Here is a 14,155-nt window from a genome sequence, read left to right as displayed (position 1 = left end):
TCTGGCTTGGTGGCACCCAGGCCCCAAGACCCAGCCTCAGTCCCTGCTCTAGGACAGTTGCCTCCATACCAAGAGTCATGAGAGCCCTCTCCTCTGAGTCATGACCAGCCCTCATCCCCCAGTTGTTGCACAACAATAATATTAGCTACTCTTATGTCTTAAGCAACCACTATGTGCCAGACTTTGACAGGCAGTTTGCAAGCATCATCTCATAATGTCCTCATAACAGCCAGGTGATGTAGGCCTTAGTGATATCCATTCATTCAACAGTACCTCTGGGCCTAGCCACTGAGAATAAAATGGTCAGCAATACAGCCCCTACCCTCATAGTGAGGGAGACTGCAAAGAAAAATCCAAAAATCATTTGAAAATAAGGCTAAAAGTTTACTTCGGGTTTGTTCACAGTAATACTAGAATATTATCTAACTGGCCCACCGGTTGGTCACCTGATGCTTTAGGGAAAGGTAACTTTCTTTACAGAGGGTCCCCACTCTGTAAAGTCAGATGTTAACTTTTATCAATTGATTTTTAAAAATTATGTTTTTATTGACTTTAGAGAGAGAGGAAGCAAGAGGGAGAGAAAGAAACATCAATGAGAGAGAACATCGAATTGCTGCCTCCTGCATGCCCCCCACTGGGGATCGAGCCTGCAACCTGGGCATGTGTCCTGACCCGGAATCGAACCAGCGACCCTTTGTTGCATGGGACAGTGTTCAACCAACCTCAGCCACACCAACCAGAGCCAGATGTGAACTTTTTAAAAATGAATAAGTTGCTTTAGCAATTCCACTTGGGAATATGTATCCCAAAGAATTGAAATTGGGGTCTTGAAGAGATATTTGCACACCTATGTCCATAGCAGCATAATTCACAATAGCCAAAAGGCAGAAGCAACCCAAAAATCCATCAACAGATGAATGGATAAGCAAAACATTGTATCTACATACATTAAAATATTATTCAGTCTTAAAAAGGAAGAAATTCTAACACATGTTACAACATGGATGAACTTTGAGGAGAATACACTAAGTTAAATAAGCCAGTCAAAAAAGACAAAAGCTGTTTGATTCCACTTATATGAGATATGAGAAATTCTGTCAAACTTATAGAGACAGAAAATAGAATGGTGGTTGGCAGAGATTGAGGGCAGGGTAGGGGCTGGGGAGTTATTGTTTAATGGGTACAGAGTTTTTCAAGATGAAAAGGGTTTTGAAGATTGTACAACCATGTGAACGTACTTAACACTAGTGAACTGCACATTTAAAAATGGTTAAGATGGTAAATTTTATGTTATATGTATTTTACCGCAATTTAAGAATATGAAATTAATTAGTTACAGGCCTCCCTCGCTTTATTGTGTTGTATTGTGCTTTTTACAAATTGAAGGCAAGACTCTCCACCAGCAGAAAGATTACAACTGCCTTTATTGTGATACTTGCTTTATTATGATGGTCTGACCCAAAACCACAATATATCTAAGGTATGCCTGTATTTCTAGAAAAGTAAGCTGCAAATGATTTTTTTAGGAGGGGGGAATAAATGTAAATGAGTTCTGTCGGACAGAAAAAATAACCCCCAAAGTGTAGTTTTATGGCCTTGTAAGACATTAACTACATTTTTCTTATTTAAAAATACTTTGCAATCCTTTCCTGGCATTCTGTTTTCCACTGACCAGTGACTATATCAGTTTTTCATATTCTCCTTTGAACCAGCTTTATCATCCTGCTATTTCTCTCAATAATAAATAAATAAATAAATCTTTGACATATGTTCACTATTTTGTATGGAAATTCTTTATGTTCAAATATCAACTTCAATGGCTATGATATTCTAATATTCTACTAGGCACCACTTTTTGGACCTTTAGGTTAGTTCTCCTTTATTGTTATTATATATAACCTGAGATAAACAGTGTGGAAGTTAAATCTTTGTACACATACTTAAATATTTCCAGAGAATGTTTTCCTGAAAGTAGAATTGCTGGGTCAAGAGAGATGCATAGTTTTTAAAATCTAATTTTAAATTTTAATAAATTGTTATATGTCTAACAAGCCACATAGAACTACAGGATGTAGAACAAACAAGCTTCAAACGCCTGCCTCACCCCTTCCCACCCTCAAGTTCTATGACTCAAAGAAAAAATTGCAACTCTTTTAGCTGGTATTTATCTTTTGGTATGTATCCTAATATATCCAAAGAGTGTGCTTATACCGGTATTTCTTGATTCCAGCAAGTTATCTCCTGTTCTTTTGCATTAAACGCCCACTCTCCTCCCAGGCAACCACTGATTGGATTCTACCACTAGAAATTAGGTTTACCAGTTCTTGGATTTCATGTAAATGGAATCATTTCTAAAAATTATACTTTGAAGAGACAGACATAAAAAATAGCAAGTATAGCCCTGGCTGGTTTGGCTCAGGGGTTAGAGTGTCACCCATAGACCGGGAAGTCGTGGGTTCAGTTCCAGTTAAGGGCAGGTACCTCCGTTTTGGAGCCCTGCTCTGGTGTCATGTAGGAGGCAACCAGTTGATGTGTCTCTCTCACATGATGTTTCTCTCTTCCCCAAATCCCCATCTGAAGATGAATGGGAAAATATCCTCGGGTGAGGATTACAAAAACAAACAAACAAGTATAGTTCTGTGTAAATAAACTTGAAGAACACAAAGGCTTTTCCAGTGTTGGATCAGTGAAGGATTCCTGGACTTAAAAAAGAATAAACCGCCCTAACCGGTTTGGCTCAGTGGTACAGCATCGCCAGCGGACCAATGAGTCTCGGGTTTGATTCTGGCCAAGGGCACGTTCCTCCATTGGTCTCGGGCCCTGGTTGGGTCGTGGGGGAGGCAACCAGTCGATGTGTCGCTCTCACATGGATGTTTCTCTCTCTCTCTCCCCCTCTCTCTCCCTCCTACTGTATCTGAAGATAAATACAAAAATATCCTAGGGTGAAGATTAACAACAACAACAAAAAGAATACAACACCACTACCATCAACAGCATTAGAATTACCCGGTTGTTGAAACAGGTGTTATGGGGGGGGGGAGCAAAGGGAATGGAAGGAGGTGCTAGTGAGGGAGTGCTAATGGGGAGAGGGCATGAACAAAGCCTTGGATGAAAGAGCAATTCTGTTGGACTCAAAACTGGATTAAGTAATTATTGTCCATTTTATTACCACGAAACGCATTTGCTCTCCAAGATTTCCCCAGTACAATCAAGGACAATTACAAATAAATAATATTATCTACCAATTACTTTTCAGTATTTCCCCTTCTGAGACCGTACTCTCTTTGAAAGCAAGAACTCCGTAATTAAACCCTTGTCACCTAGTGAGCATTAATAAATATTGGTTGACTTGACGGTCGACTAGGTGAATGAATGAATGAATGAATGAATTTATAAGCGCAAGTCCCTGGATGAAATAAATGGTCGCCCGCGGAGGTGCAGTCTGGCCCAGAAGCCCTAGGACCCGGCTGGGGCCAACTCCCAAGGCCAAGGAGACGCTGCAGGGAAGCATCGCGCCCTCTGCCGCGGTGCCGCTCTAGCCGCGAGGACGCCGGTCTATGGCAGCGGGAGAGGGCGGGGCCGTGGGCGTCTCCAGCCTTTTTGTCCTGACGCGACGGGAGCGCGCTCGGCGCGTGCGTACGCGGCGGCGGTTGGCCGCGCGCGGACTGCGAGAAGAGGAGCGAGGTGAGGCGAGGTGGCCCCGGACCCACCGACCCACAGACTGAGGGGCTCACACGGCCGTCAGCAGCCAGGCGGCCCGAGATGCTGTCCGGGAAGAAGGCGGCGGCGGCCGCAGCTGCCGCGGCGGCAGCAGCTGGCTCGGAGGCTGGCGCTGGGGCAGCGGCTGGCTCGGAGAATGGCTCAGAGGTGGCCGCGCCGCCCGCGGGCCCGTCGGGGCCTGTGGATGCCGGGCCGGGGGTGGCCGGGGAGCGCACTCCCCGCAAGAAGGAGCCTCCGCGGGCCTCGCCCCCCGGGGGTCTCGCCGAGCCGCCAGGGTCCGCCGGGCCTCAAGCCGGGCCTACAGTCGTGCCTGGATCTGCAACCCCCATGGAAACGGGCATCGCGGAGACCCCGGAGGGGCGACGGACCAGCCGGCGCAAGCGGGCGAAGGTGAGGCCCGACCCCCTCCCTCAAACCACAGATCCCAGTGCCAGCTTTCCCGGGGTGGCCCAGCCCCCCTCGGCCCCCTCCCCAGCTCTTAGGCCCAGATCTCCCCCGTCGGTCCGTGTCCACCTCACCTCCCCATTAGCCGGACGAGCGAGGGGAAGGTCTTCGCCTGGGTTGAATGCGGTCTTTGTGCTGGGACCGGGCCCTCCCTCCCGCGAAAGGGGGTTTGATGGGAGGGCTCATTCGCTCGCCACATTTTGCACCCCTTTTCATTTTCCTGGTTGGAAGAAAACCGGCCCCTGACGTGGAGCTGTGGCCGGAGTTGCTGGAGACAGACAGCACTCGTTGTCCCCAGGTGTGCCTGGAGGTGGCCGAGCAGTGCTCACGGACTTGAGCTGGCAGGACGCTGGGGCTGCGGGGGGATGCTGATGAAAGAGCCGGGCCGTAGAGCCGCAGAGGCCGGAAAGAAAGGAACGTTTTTTGTCGGGCTCTTGATGTGTGCTGGGAGTTTTCCTCTTTTTCTTTGTATCCTCTCAGTGGTCTTTTGACGTTAGATTTTTACAGACGAAGCTGATTAAAAGGCTAGTATCCGTTAGGCAAGCCACAAATATATGGGAAGTAAAAGTTTTGTCATTGAACAGTGTATTCAGACAGTAGCTTTCTCACGTCTCTGGGTGCCAGAAGCTGTGTTGAGAGCGTCATCAGCGTTTTATTTCTGCTGAGCACCAAGGGGCAGGTATTGCTAGCTGCATTTTGGGAATGAGTAGACTGTGCACACAGTTTAAGCACCTTGCCCAAAGTCACACAGCTCAGTGGTGGAACTGGAGAGTAAGCCCTTCACTTACATTATGATAAGGTGTCATCAGCCTCTGAAACAAAGGACCACATGGGACACCTACAGTGTGTATGGCATGGGGGCAGTACTGGAGCATAGGCTATATTTATTTGTTTTTCATTTTTATTGAATGTATTGGGGTGACATTGGTTAATAAATCGTATAGGTTTCAGATATACAGTTGTATAATACATCATCTGTATTGTGTTCACCACTCACTGAAAGTGTACATTCTTTAGATTTGGGCCTTTACTGAAGATTTCATGGTCCAGTTGAATAAACTGGAGATACATGTACATATAATTTTTAAGTAACTATTTAAAATCACACAATTCAGCCCTGGCCGGTTTGGCTCAGCGGTTGGAGCATTGGCCAGAGAGTCCCTGGTTCGGTTCCCGCTAGGGGCACGTACCAATAAATAAATAAATAAATAAAAATAAAATTAAATAAAATCACACAATTCATATAATCTCTGCATAACAAGTTTTCCACCTGTATATACTTTTTAAGTGAGTGTACCAAGTCAGTGTATATGAGGAACTTATTTTTGCGTGTGCATGAGTCTCTGTGTTTGTGTGTCTCTTAATATTATTGTCTCTCAGTTCTGAAGGTTGTTTTTTTCTTAAGGCTGTGATGGGGGAATGTTCAGTGCCTCCTCTGCTACCTTCTGATAGCCTCAGTATGAGGGGCTTCCTGGGATGAGCATTACCCGACTGAGAGCCCTCAGATTCAGCTGTCCACTTGAGAGATCTCTCTCCAAGAATACCTTGTGCTAAGTAAAAGGAGAGACAGTTTTGGGGGCCTTTTACCAAAGCATGAATTAGAAAAGTTCAGAAATTAGAAACTCCCAACTCTCAGAAATGAAATAGAGAACAGAAGCCCAATAGGGTTTTAATTTTACTATTTTGATGGAAAGTGTGGCCTGAAACCCATATGATATACTTTGTAAATGTGGGGTTTTTCTTGTTTTGTTTGTGTAGAAAATTCACATACCACTCTGGCCAGTGGCTCAGCGGTTAGAGCGTCGACCTGCGGTCCAGAGAGAATCAGCCCCACAGACCAAAGAGTTGCTGGTTCGATTCTGGTCAAGGGCACGTACCTCTGTTGCGGTTCCACCCCTGCCCTGGTTGGGGTTGTGTGGAAGGCAACCAGTCGATGTCTCTCTCTCACATCGATATTTCTCTCTTTCTCTCTCTCTCCCACTATATCTGAAGATAAATGGAAAAATATCCTCAGGTGAGGATTAAAAAAAAGAAAGTTAATATAAAATTTACCCTTTTTAAGAGTACAACTCTGGTTTTTATCATATTCAGCGTTTTGCAGCCAACACCACAGTTAATTTTAGGACATTTTCATCACCTCCAAGAGAAACCTGTACCATTAACAGTCAATCCTCCTTTCTCCCTTCCCCAGCCCCTGATAACTGCTAATCTAACTTCTGTCTCTCTGGATTTGCCTATTCTGGACGTGTCATATAAATGGAATCATAAAATATGTGGTCTTTTGTGTCTGGTTTTAGCATGTTTTCTTTTTTTTTTTTTTTTTATCCTCACCCGAGGACATTTTTCCATTTTTTGTTCAGATAGAGTGGGAAGGAGAAAGAGAGAAAGAAACATCGACGTGAAAGGGACACACTGAGTGGTTGCCACCCACATGACCCAACCAGGGCCGGGGACAAACTGCAACCGAGGTATGTGCCTTGGTCTCACTGAACTGCAGGCCAATGCTCTAACCGCCGAGCCAAACCGGCCAGGGCTGGTTTTAGCATGTTTTCAAAGTTCATCTATGTTGTAGTACTTCTGTTCAGTACTTGACTACTCTGTGGTCAAATAATATCCCATTGTATGAATATACCACATTTTGTTTATCTGTTCATCAATTGATGGGCATTTGGGTTGTTTCCGTTTTTTGGCTATTATGAGTAATTCTCTTATGTACAATTTTTTGTTGCAATTTTTATTTATTTTTATTACAGATGTTTCTCCTTTTTCCCCCATTGACACCCTCCTCCCTATCCCGTGCCCCCCCCAACATTGTTGTCTATGTCCACACATATATGCATATAAGTTCTGTGGTTTATCTCTTCCCTCGCCCTTGTTTCCTTCTTCTGAAGTTTGCCAGTCTGTACCCTACTTCTATGTTTCTGGGTCTATTTTGTTCTTTAGTTTGTACTGTTCGTTATATTCCACAAATAAATGAGATCATGTGATATTTATCTTTCTCTGATTGGCTTATTTTGCTTCCCATAATACTTTCCAGGACCCTCGTCATCTCAAAGGATAAGAGATCTTTCTTTCTTACAGCTGCATAGTACTCCATTGTGTATATTACATGTACAATTTTTTGTGTGTGAACATGTTTTTGGTTCTCTTGAGTATGTATCTAAGAGTGGAACTGCTGGGTCATATGGTATCTTGCATTTAACTTTTTGCCAAACAGTTCTCCACAGCAGGCACACCATTTTACATTTCTACCAGTAGTGTATGAGGATTCCAATTACGCTATATCCTTGTTGACACATGACACTGTCTTTTTATTACAGTCATCCTTGTGGATGTGAAGTGATATCTCATTGTGATTTTGATATATAGTTTTACTCTTAATGACTAATGATGTTGAGCATCTTTTTTTGTGCTTACTGACCATCTGTATATCTTCTTTGGTGCAATGTCTATTCAGACCCTTGGTTCATTTTTTTTTTTTCCATTTTTTGTTCAGGTAGAGTGGGAGGGAGAGAGAGGAACAGAGAGAGAGAGAGAAACATCGACGTGAAAGGAACACATCGAGTGGCTGCCACCCGCACAACCGACCAGGCCCGGGGACAAACCACAACCGAGGTACATGCCCTTAGCGGGAACCGAACCCGGGTCTCTCCGGACCGCAGGCCGACGCTCCAACCGCTGAGCCAAACCGGCCAGGGCGACCCTTGGTTCATTTTTATTTTTATTTTTTATTTATTTATTTTTTCTTTAATCCTCACTCGAGGACATTTTTCCTTTTTTTGTTCAGATAGAGTGGGAGAGAGAGAGAGAGAGAAACATCGACGTGAAAGGGACACATCGAGTGGTTGCCACCCACACGACCCAACCAGGGCCGGGTATAAACTGCAACCGAGGTACGTGCCCTTAGCGGGAACTGAACCCGGCTCTCTCAGGACCGCAGGCTGACACTCCAGCTGCTGAGCCAGACTGGCCAGGGCCCTTGGTTCATTTTTAAATTGGGTTGTCTTTATTGTTGAGTAGAGTTCTTTATCGTGGTTATAAAAGTTTTTAATTTTGATGTCCAATTTATCTCTCGTCTCTTTTGCCTCTAGTGTTATATCTAAACAATCATTGTGTAATCCAATATCATAATTTACTTCTGTGTTGTCTTCTAAGAGTTTTATAGCTTTAGCTCTTGCATTTAACTCTATGAACATTTTGAATATGGTATGAGGTATGGGTTCAACTTCATTCTTTTGCATGTGGACTTCCAGCACAATTTGTTGAAGATTAGTCTCTCCCCCTTTGAATAGTGGGCATTGATTGACCATAAATGTAAGGTTTTTTTTTCTGAACTCTCAATTCTATCCCACTGATCTATTAAATATTTTTGTTCTTATGCCATTACCACACTGTCCTGATTACAGTAGCTTTGCAGTAAGTTTTGAAATCAGGAAGTGTGAGTTCTTCAACTTTGTTCTTTTTAAAGATTGTTTTGTCTCTTCTGTGTCCCTTGCACTTCCATATGAATTTTAGGATCAGTTTATCACCTTCTACAAATAAGGTAGCTGAGATTTTTATTGTGATTGTTTTGAATCTGGAAATCAATTTGGAGCTTGCTATAAAATTTCTTTGTAATTCGTCTGTGTTTATCTTCATGTTACCCTCTCTTTCCATTGTGATTAGCTCTGAAACTCTGAGAAGTGCCTTATGTGTTTATTTGGGGGAACAACTAGGAAGTAAGGAACTGGGGAAACACTTATTCAGAGCCAGTCTTGGGAACCAGAGGACACAGATCTTGAGGGTTAGAGTATCCATAGGAGTAAAAAGCAAGCTGAGTCCAATGTAGACAAGCATTTGCTTCAGAAATTCTGAGATGTATACAAGGGATATATCTGTATTTTTGGGCCTGAGAGCTTTTTCAGTTTTGAGAACCCTCTTTTTAAAAATTATATATTTATGTAATCAAAATTAGGTTTCGGATATTGGAAGGGATCCATTCGGGGGTGGGGAGCCTGAAGTTGTTTCATTAGTATCAAAATAAATTCACCTCTGAGTGTGTATGTATTAACATTATGGCAAAATATTTAAGGTTTGAAATTGGTAGATTGGGTTGGGATTTTAGAAACACCACACAGCTTCAGCAATGGCGGCCTTCAGTTGAGCCTTGAAAAAAGGGCAGAATTTAGAAAAGTGTTCTGGAAAAGGATGGGCTTGTTGGAGTTAAATTTTCTTTCTTTTATTGATTTGAGAGAGAGAGAGAGAGACATAGATTTTGTTGTTCTACTTGTTTATGCATTAATTGGTTGCTTCTTGTATGTGCCCTGACCTTAGAGTGAACCTGCAATCTTGGCCTAATCAAGATGATGCTCTAACCAACTGAGCTACCCCACCAGAGTGGAGTTAAATTTTCTTTCTAAGACTCATTTTTGCTAGGAAAATAAACCCTACCTTGTAAGGTTATTGGGTTTAGATACAATGTAAACAAAATGCTTATTGCCGTGTCTGGCATATAGTAAGTGGGTGCCCATTAATAAAGTACTATCAGTGGAGAAAAGGAAGTGAAAAATGCTTGGAATATAATACAAAGTGGTTTGAGAAGCAACAGGGAGTCGAAAGTGGGCAATTAAACGTTGGGAACAATGGGCAAATTAATTTAATTGGAAATGAGGTTTTTCTAGGAGCAAGATAAACTGGAGGGATCAGTAGCGTTCAGGTTGTAGAGTCGTATGTAATCTGGCAGTTGTATCCTAGGTGAATTAAAAGGAAGGAAGATTAGAACAAATACTGGAGATTTAAGATGATTGATAAGTGCATGAATCATTGTAGCAAGGGTGTGGAAGAAGCTAGATATGTAAATTTGTAACTTGTCCCTGTAGGAATAATTACCTACTGACACATATCCTCCTATTGGGACATCTTTTTGTCCTTGTAAGTACATAGTCGTACAAAGGGATGAGAGATTCCCAGGCCTTTGTGTTTAAAGTATCTATTCCTGTTCTGGGAAATAATTTATATTTTTTAGAGTTTATATGATTCTTTCAGATGATTTTTAAACTTATTAAGTGGAGAAACCCATTTTTACAAATAAAAGTTTATGCAAAATCCCAAAATAAAATACTACTTGCCTGCTTTATATTAAGAAATTTAGATTTATTTTAGCTGTCTTTGAGAAAATGAGGCTATTTTGATAGAGCCAAATTTGAGAATGGAGGTTAAACATAATAGTTACGGTCTTGTTTCATCCTCAGAATCCAATTTTATTTCTGTATTTTGTTTATGAAGCATTGTGCATGGTCAGCCACTGAGCCACACCGGCCCGGCTGTTTATGAAGTATTGTAAAGATTCAGTACTGATTGATAAGTAGTGCAAAAGGTTGTTTTTGTTTGTTTGTTTAGCTTGCTTTGCCATCTCAGGACACTCAGTTGAAAAGGGATGGAAGAAGAATTTCATTCTTTTTTTTTTTTTATGGGTTAACATTTTTTTTTTCTTTATTGATTTTAGAGAGAGGAAGAGATAGAGAGATCGAAACATCCATGAGAGAGAACATCAATTGGCCAACTCCTGCATAACCCCCAGTGGGGATCAGGCCTACAACCTGGGCATGTGCCATGACCGGGAATCAAACTGGTGACCTCCTGGTACATGGGTCGACGCTCAACCACTGAGCCACACCAGCAGGGCAAGAATTTCATTCTTAGGTCTCTCCAGTATTGTTACCAAGCAGTACAAGTTCCATGTGTTGGTGGTCTCTAAAGGGTTATGGTTTGGATAACGTGAATGTACATTTATTTGTTTTAAAAATTAATAAATTGGCCCCAGCTGCTTTGCTCAGTTGGTTGGCGCACAACCAATCGATGTTTCTCTCTCCCCCTCTCTAAAATCAATAAAAGCGTATCATCAGGTGAGGATTAAAAAAATAATAATAATTAAATCCCAGAGAATCCTAGGGTTCTGTGGAACACAATGTTTTGTTACTGTTTTTAAGTATATAGTAAACCTTTGAATTTTGCGGACCTCAATTTAACAGACTTCGGTTTTAATGGACAAAATTTCTGGTTTGTATGTCACGTGAAAATTAACACCCTGTTCATTTTTAAATGCTTTAAACGAAGATTTGCTTATAATTAAATTAACAGGTTATTTTTAATAAATTTTAGCCAATAGGCCATATGTTGGGAAAAAACATTGTAGTGTTTTGCCAACATAAGTAAATATTACATATCTATAACTGTAGTCTACATATTTAAATCCAAGAGTCAAGGCTTGTAAACAATGTTCAGCAAATGATAAGCACATGATCACATTGCGTCCCTGTGGTAATTGGTTCTCTTGTCACTTGGTGTGACTTTCTGAAGCAGTTTTAAGGAGTGCCCCTACCTGTGCTAAGCCACACCCCAGCTGTGTGCATTTGTTTATTACTTTCCATGACTGGTGACTGCACCCATTTAATAGACCTATTCAGTATAAATTTAAAATTACTGTAATACGTGTAGAACACTTCCTGTGAAATTAAACTTTTCATACGTATTTAATTTTAATTACATAAACATGTCTACATAAGTAAAAACAGGTAAACTAACTAACTTGTCAATTTTTTAACATACCCATTTGGAAAACCTATTTTATTATATAATGGACTTTTGGCTTTAACAGACACCCCCCTGCCCGAAGTTATATCGAGGTTTTACTATATTACCTTTAAATATCCTTGCTCCTACCTCTAGGTATTTTTCTAATCTCTTTTTTTCCTGAAAACCAAGAACTCTCTAAACTAGCTATTTCTAAGTGTATTCCTTATTAGTAGTTACTACTTCACTTATTAAGTGATTATTGATTGAATGGATAGGATTGATAGGAGATTAAAGGGATGAATCTTTGTGGTGGGGAGGGGTCAAGCACTGTTGAGGACTAAAAGGAGAAAGGAAACTGCATACATTACATTTTATGACCAGTCCCCTCTTTGAAACATTTTTCCCTTGTTGCATTTTTTGTCCTGAGGTCTGTTTCTACGTTTATCTTAGTTAATAAGGATGAAGTTTACAGGGCTAGAGGTTTTATGGTAAAGCCTCTCTATAAGATGGTCACCTGATTAGGATCTTTTGTTTATTAAACACTGGAGTTTCAGTTTATTAAACACTGGAGATTGTAATTCATAATAATTTTTTCCATTGCACCTTGTACTCAATATTCAATATTTGATGGGTATTTGTGTTAAGTAAGATTTTTAGAGCATGGGTCAGAACTCTTCAGTTCATCCTTAATTTTTGTTTCCATTTTCTAACCCAATTCCTGTTTTCAGTAAAACTCTTACCTCCCCTAGCCATTCACATGACATACACACACATACTCTCTCTCTTTTTTTTTTTAATTTGGGAGTTGTAGAGTCTCAGAGTCATTGATCTGAATGTCAGTGCTATAATGTAAAAGTTATATATTGGGCTAAATGTGAACCTGACACCAGATTATTTCATGAGAGATTTTGTTTTTAATAGCTACCTATTATGAGCTAGCTTGTTCCTTGTTATTTGCTTATTTCCCTTAAAATTTAAAATTAAAAAGCAATTCACATTTACTGATGGTTCCAAATTGAGTCCCTGATTTTAGATGTTCACTGTATTTAGCTTTCCCTGGTATAATCTCCATATAGGTAGAGTACAGAGAGATGGATGAAAGCTTGGCCAACCTTTCAGAAGATGAGTATTATTCAGAAGAAGAGAGAAATGCCAAAGCAGAGAAGGAAAAGAAGCTTCCCCCACCACCCCCTCAAGCCCCACCTGAAGAAGAAAATGAAAGTGAACCCGAAGAGCCATCTGGTGAGTTGCAGTAACCAACCAGTTTTGTTTTATCTTAGAAATAAGAATAAATGGATTTATTCCTATGTGCAATGTCATTTATATCTTTATCTTTGGTTTATACTCTAGATATTGGCCATGTGTGTCTTAGTGTGTGTATATATGCATATATGTGTGTATATACACATACATGCATACATACATAGTGATACTGATATTTTTGTGTGTGTCTGAACATACATATATATAGTAGGAAAGTAAAGAAGTGGGGTGAAAGGGTAGTGGCATTCAGTATAAAGCATATGGAAAGTTGGAGAAAAACAAATAGAGGAAACATACAGAAAGCCAATCCTAAGAGCCAAACCTATCAGTGATAACTCTGATTCAGAATTTAGACATCGAATGGTTCAGAAATTATTCTGGCTAAATTATGTATTCACCAAATGGTTAGACAGCATTCATGGTGTGGATTGATTTGAGAAAGGTCTTTTCCTGGTGAAAATTTAAAAAAATATATTCTAAGGTAAAAAAGAAAAGACCTACCAAGTACCTGTTATTTAATTATTAAGCTTTCCATTTAAAGGAATGGTATAAGAAAAGGCTATGAAGAGATTTAAGCTCACACAATCTTATGACATGGAAAGATTATTGAAGTCAGAACTTCAAATATCTTTAAAGAATTCTCACTGATATCCCCTTAGCTTGAGTCCTACTGAGGACACCCAGACCAATCAGGGATACACGTCTGTTTTGGAGAGACTAAACAAAAGTAGAATATTAATTAATTTTTCATATCTTCTGCCCTTAATGGCATTTCATTAACTCTTCTTGACTTTTAGTTTTTATTATGTTCTTTTCCTTAAAATACTTTTGATATTTCCAGTCACTCCAGGCACATTCACCTCACCAGTTATTTTAGTCCTGAACCTTTTAAAAACAAAATGTTTCTTTCACACCCCTATGCTATATATATTTTGCATGACTTTCATAGGTACCCAGATTAAGGTATATTTCATTTGAGAAATTGTATCTTTTGTTTAAGGTTTTCCTCAGTGATGTTATATAAATCACCAGACTCATACTGATGGTAATTTGAGAAGATTATAAGTCAAGTGTTAATTTAAACTTAGATTTAGAATATACCAAACAGATTCTGGCTAAAACTCTCAAAAATGAAAATTTACAATTTACAGAAATTATAATAAAATATAATAAT

General features: G+C 40.5%; 1 protein-coding gene across 2 annotated transcripts in view; it reads left to right on the top strand.

Moving 5' to 3' along the window:
• Positions 1-3,633: 3,633 nt before the first annotated feature.
• KDM1A (lysine demethylase 1A) overlaps positions 3,634-14,155 on the top strand; it is a 62,164-nt gene continuing 51,642 nt past the window's right edge. The window contains exons 1-2 of one of the 2 annotated variants that reach the window (XM_036256075.1): positions 3,634-4,110; positions 12,795-12,960. In XM_036256075.1, coding sequence (XP_036111968.1) covers positions 3,763-4,110; positions 12,795-12,960 — 514 coding nt within the window. In that variant the 5' untranslated portion in view covers positions 3,634-3,762. The remainder of the gene's footprint in view (positions 4,111-12,794; positions 12,961-14,155) is intronic. The other variant, XM_036256076.1, reaches the window with a different exon arrangement.

The sequence above is a fragment of the Molossus molossus genome, unplaced genomic scaffold (assembly GCF_014108415.1).
Source record: "Molossus molossus isolate mMolMol1 unplaced genomic scaffold, mMolMol1.p scaffold_m16_p_12, whole genome shotgun sequence".
Taxonomy (NCBI): Eukaryota; Metazoa; Chordata; class Mammalia; order Chiroptera; family Molossidae; genus Molossus; species Molossus molossus.
The sequence above is the reverse complement of the archived record's forward strand: the minus strand, read 5'-3'. Positions and strand labels throughout refer to the sequence as shown.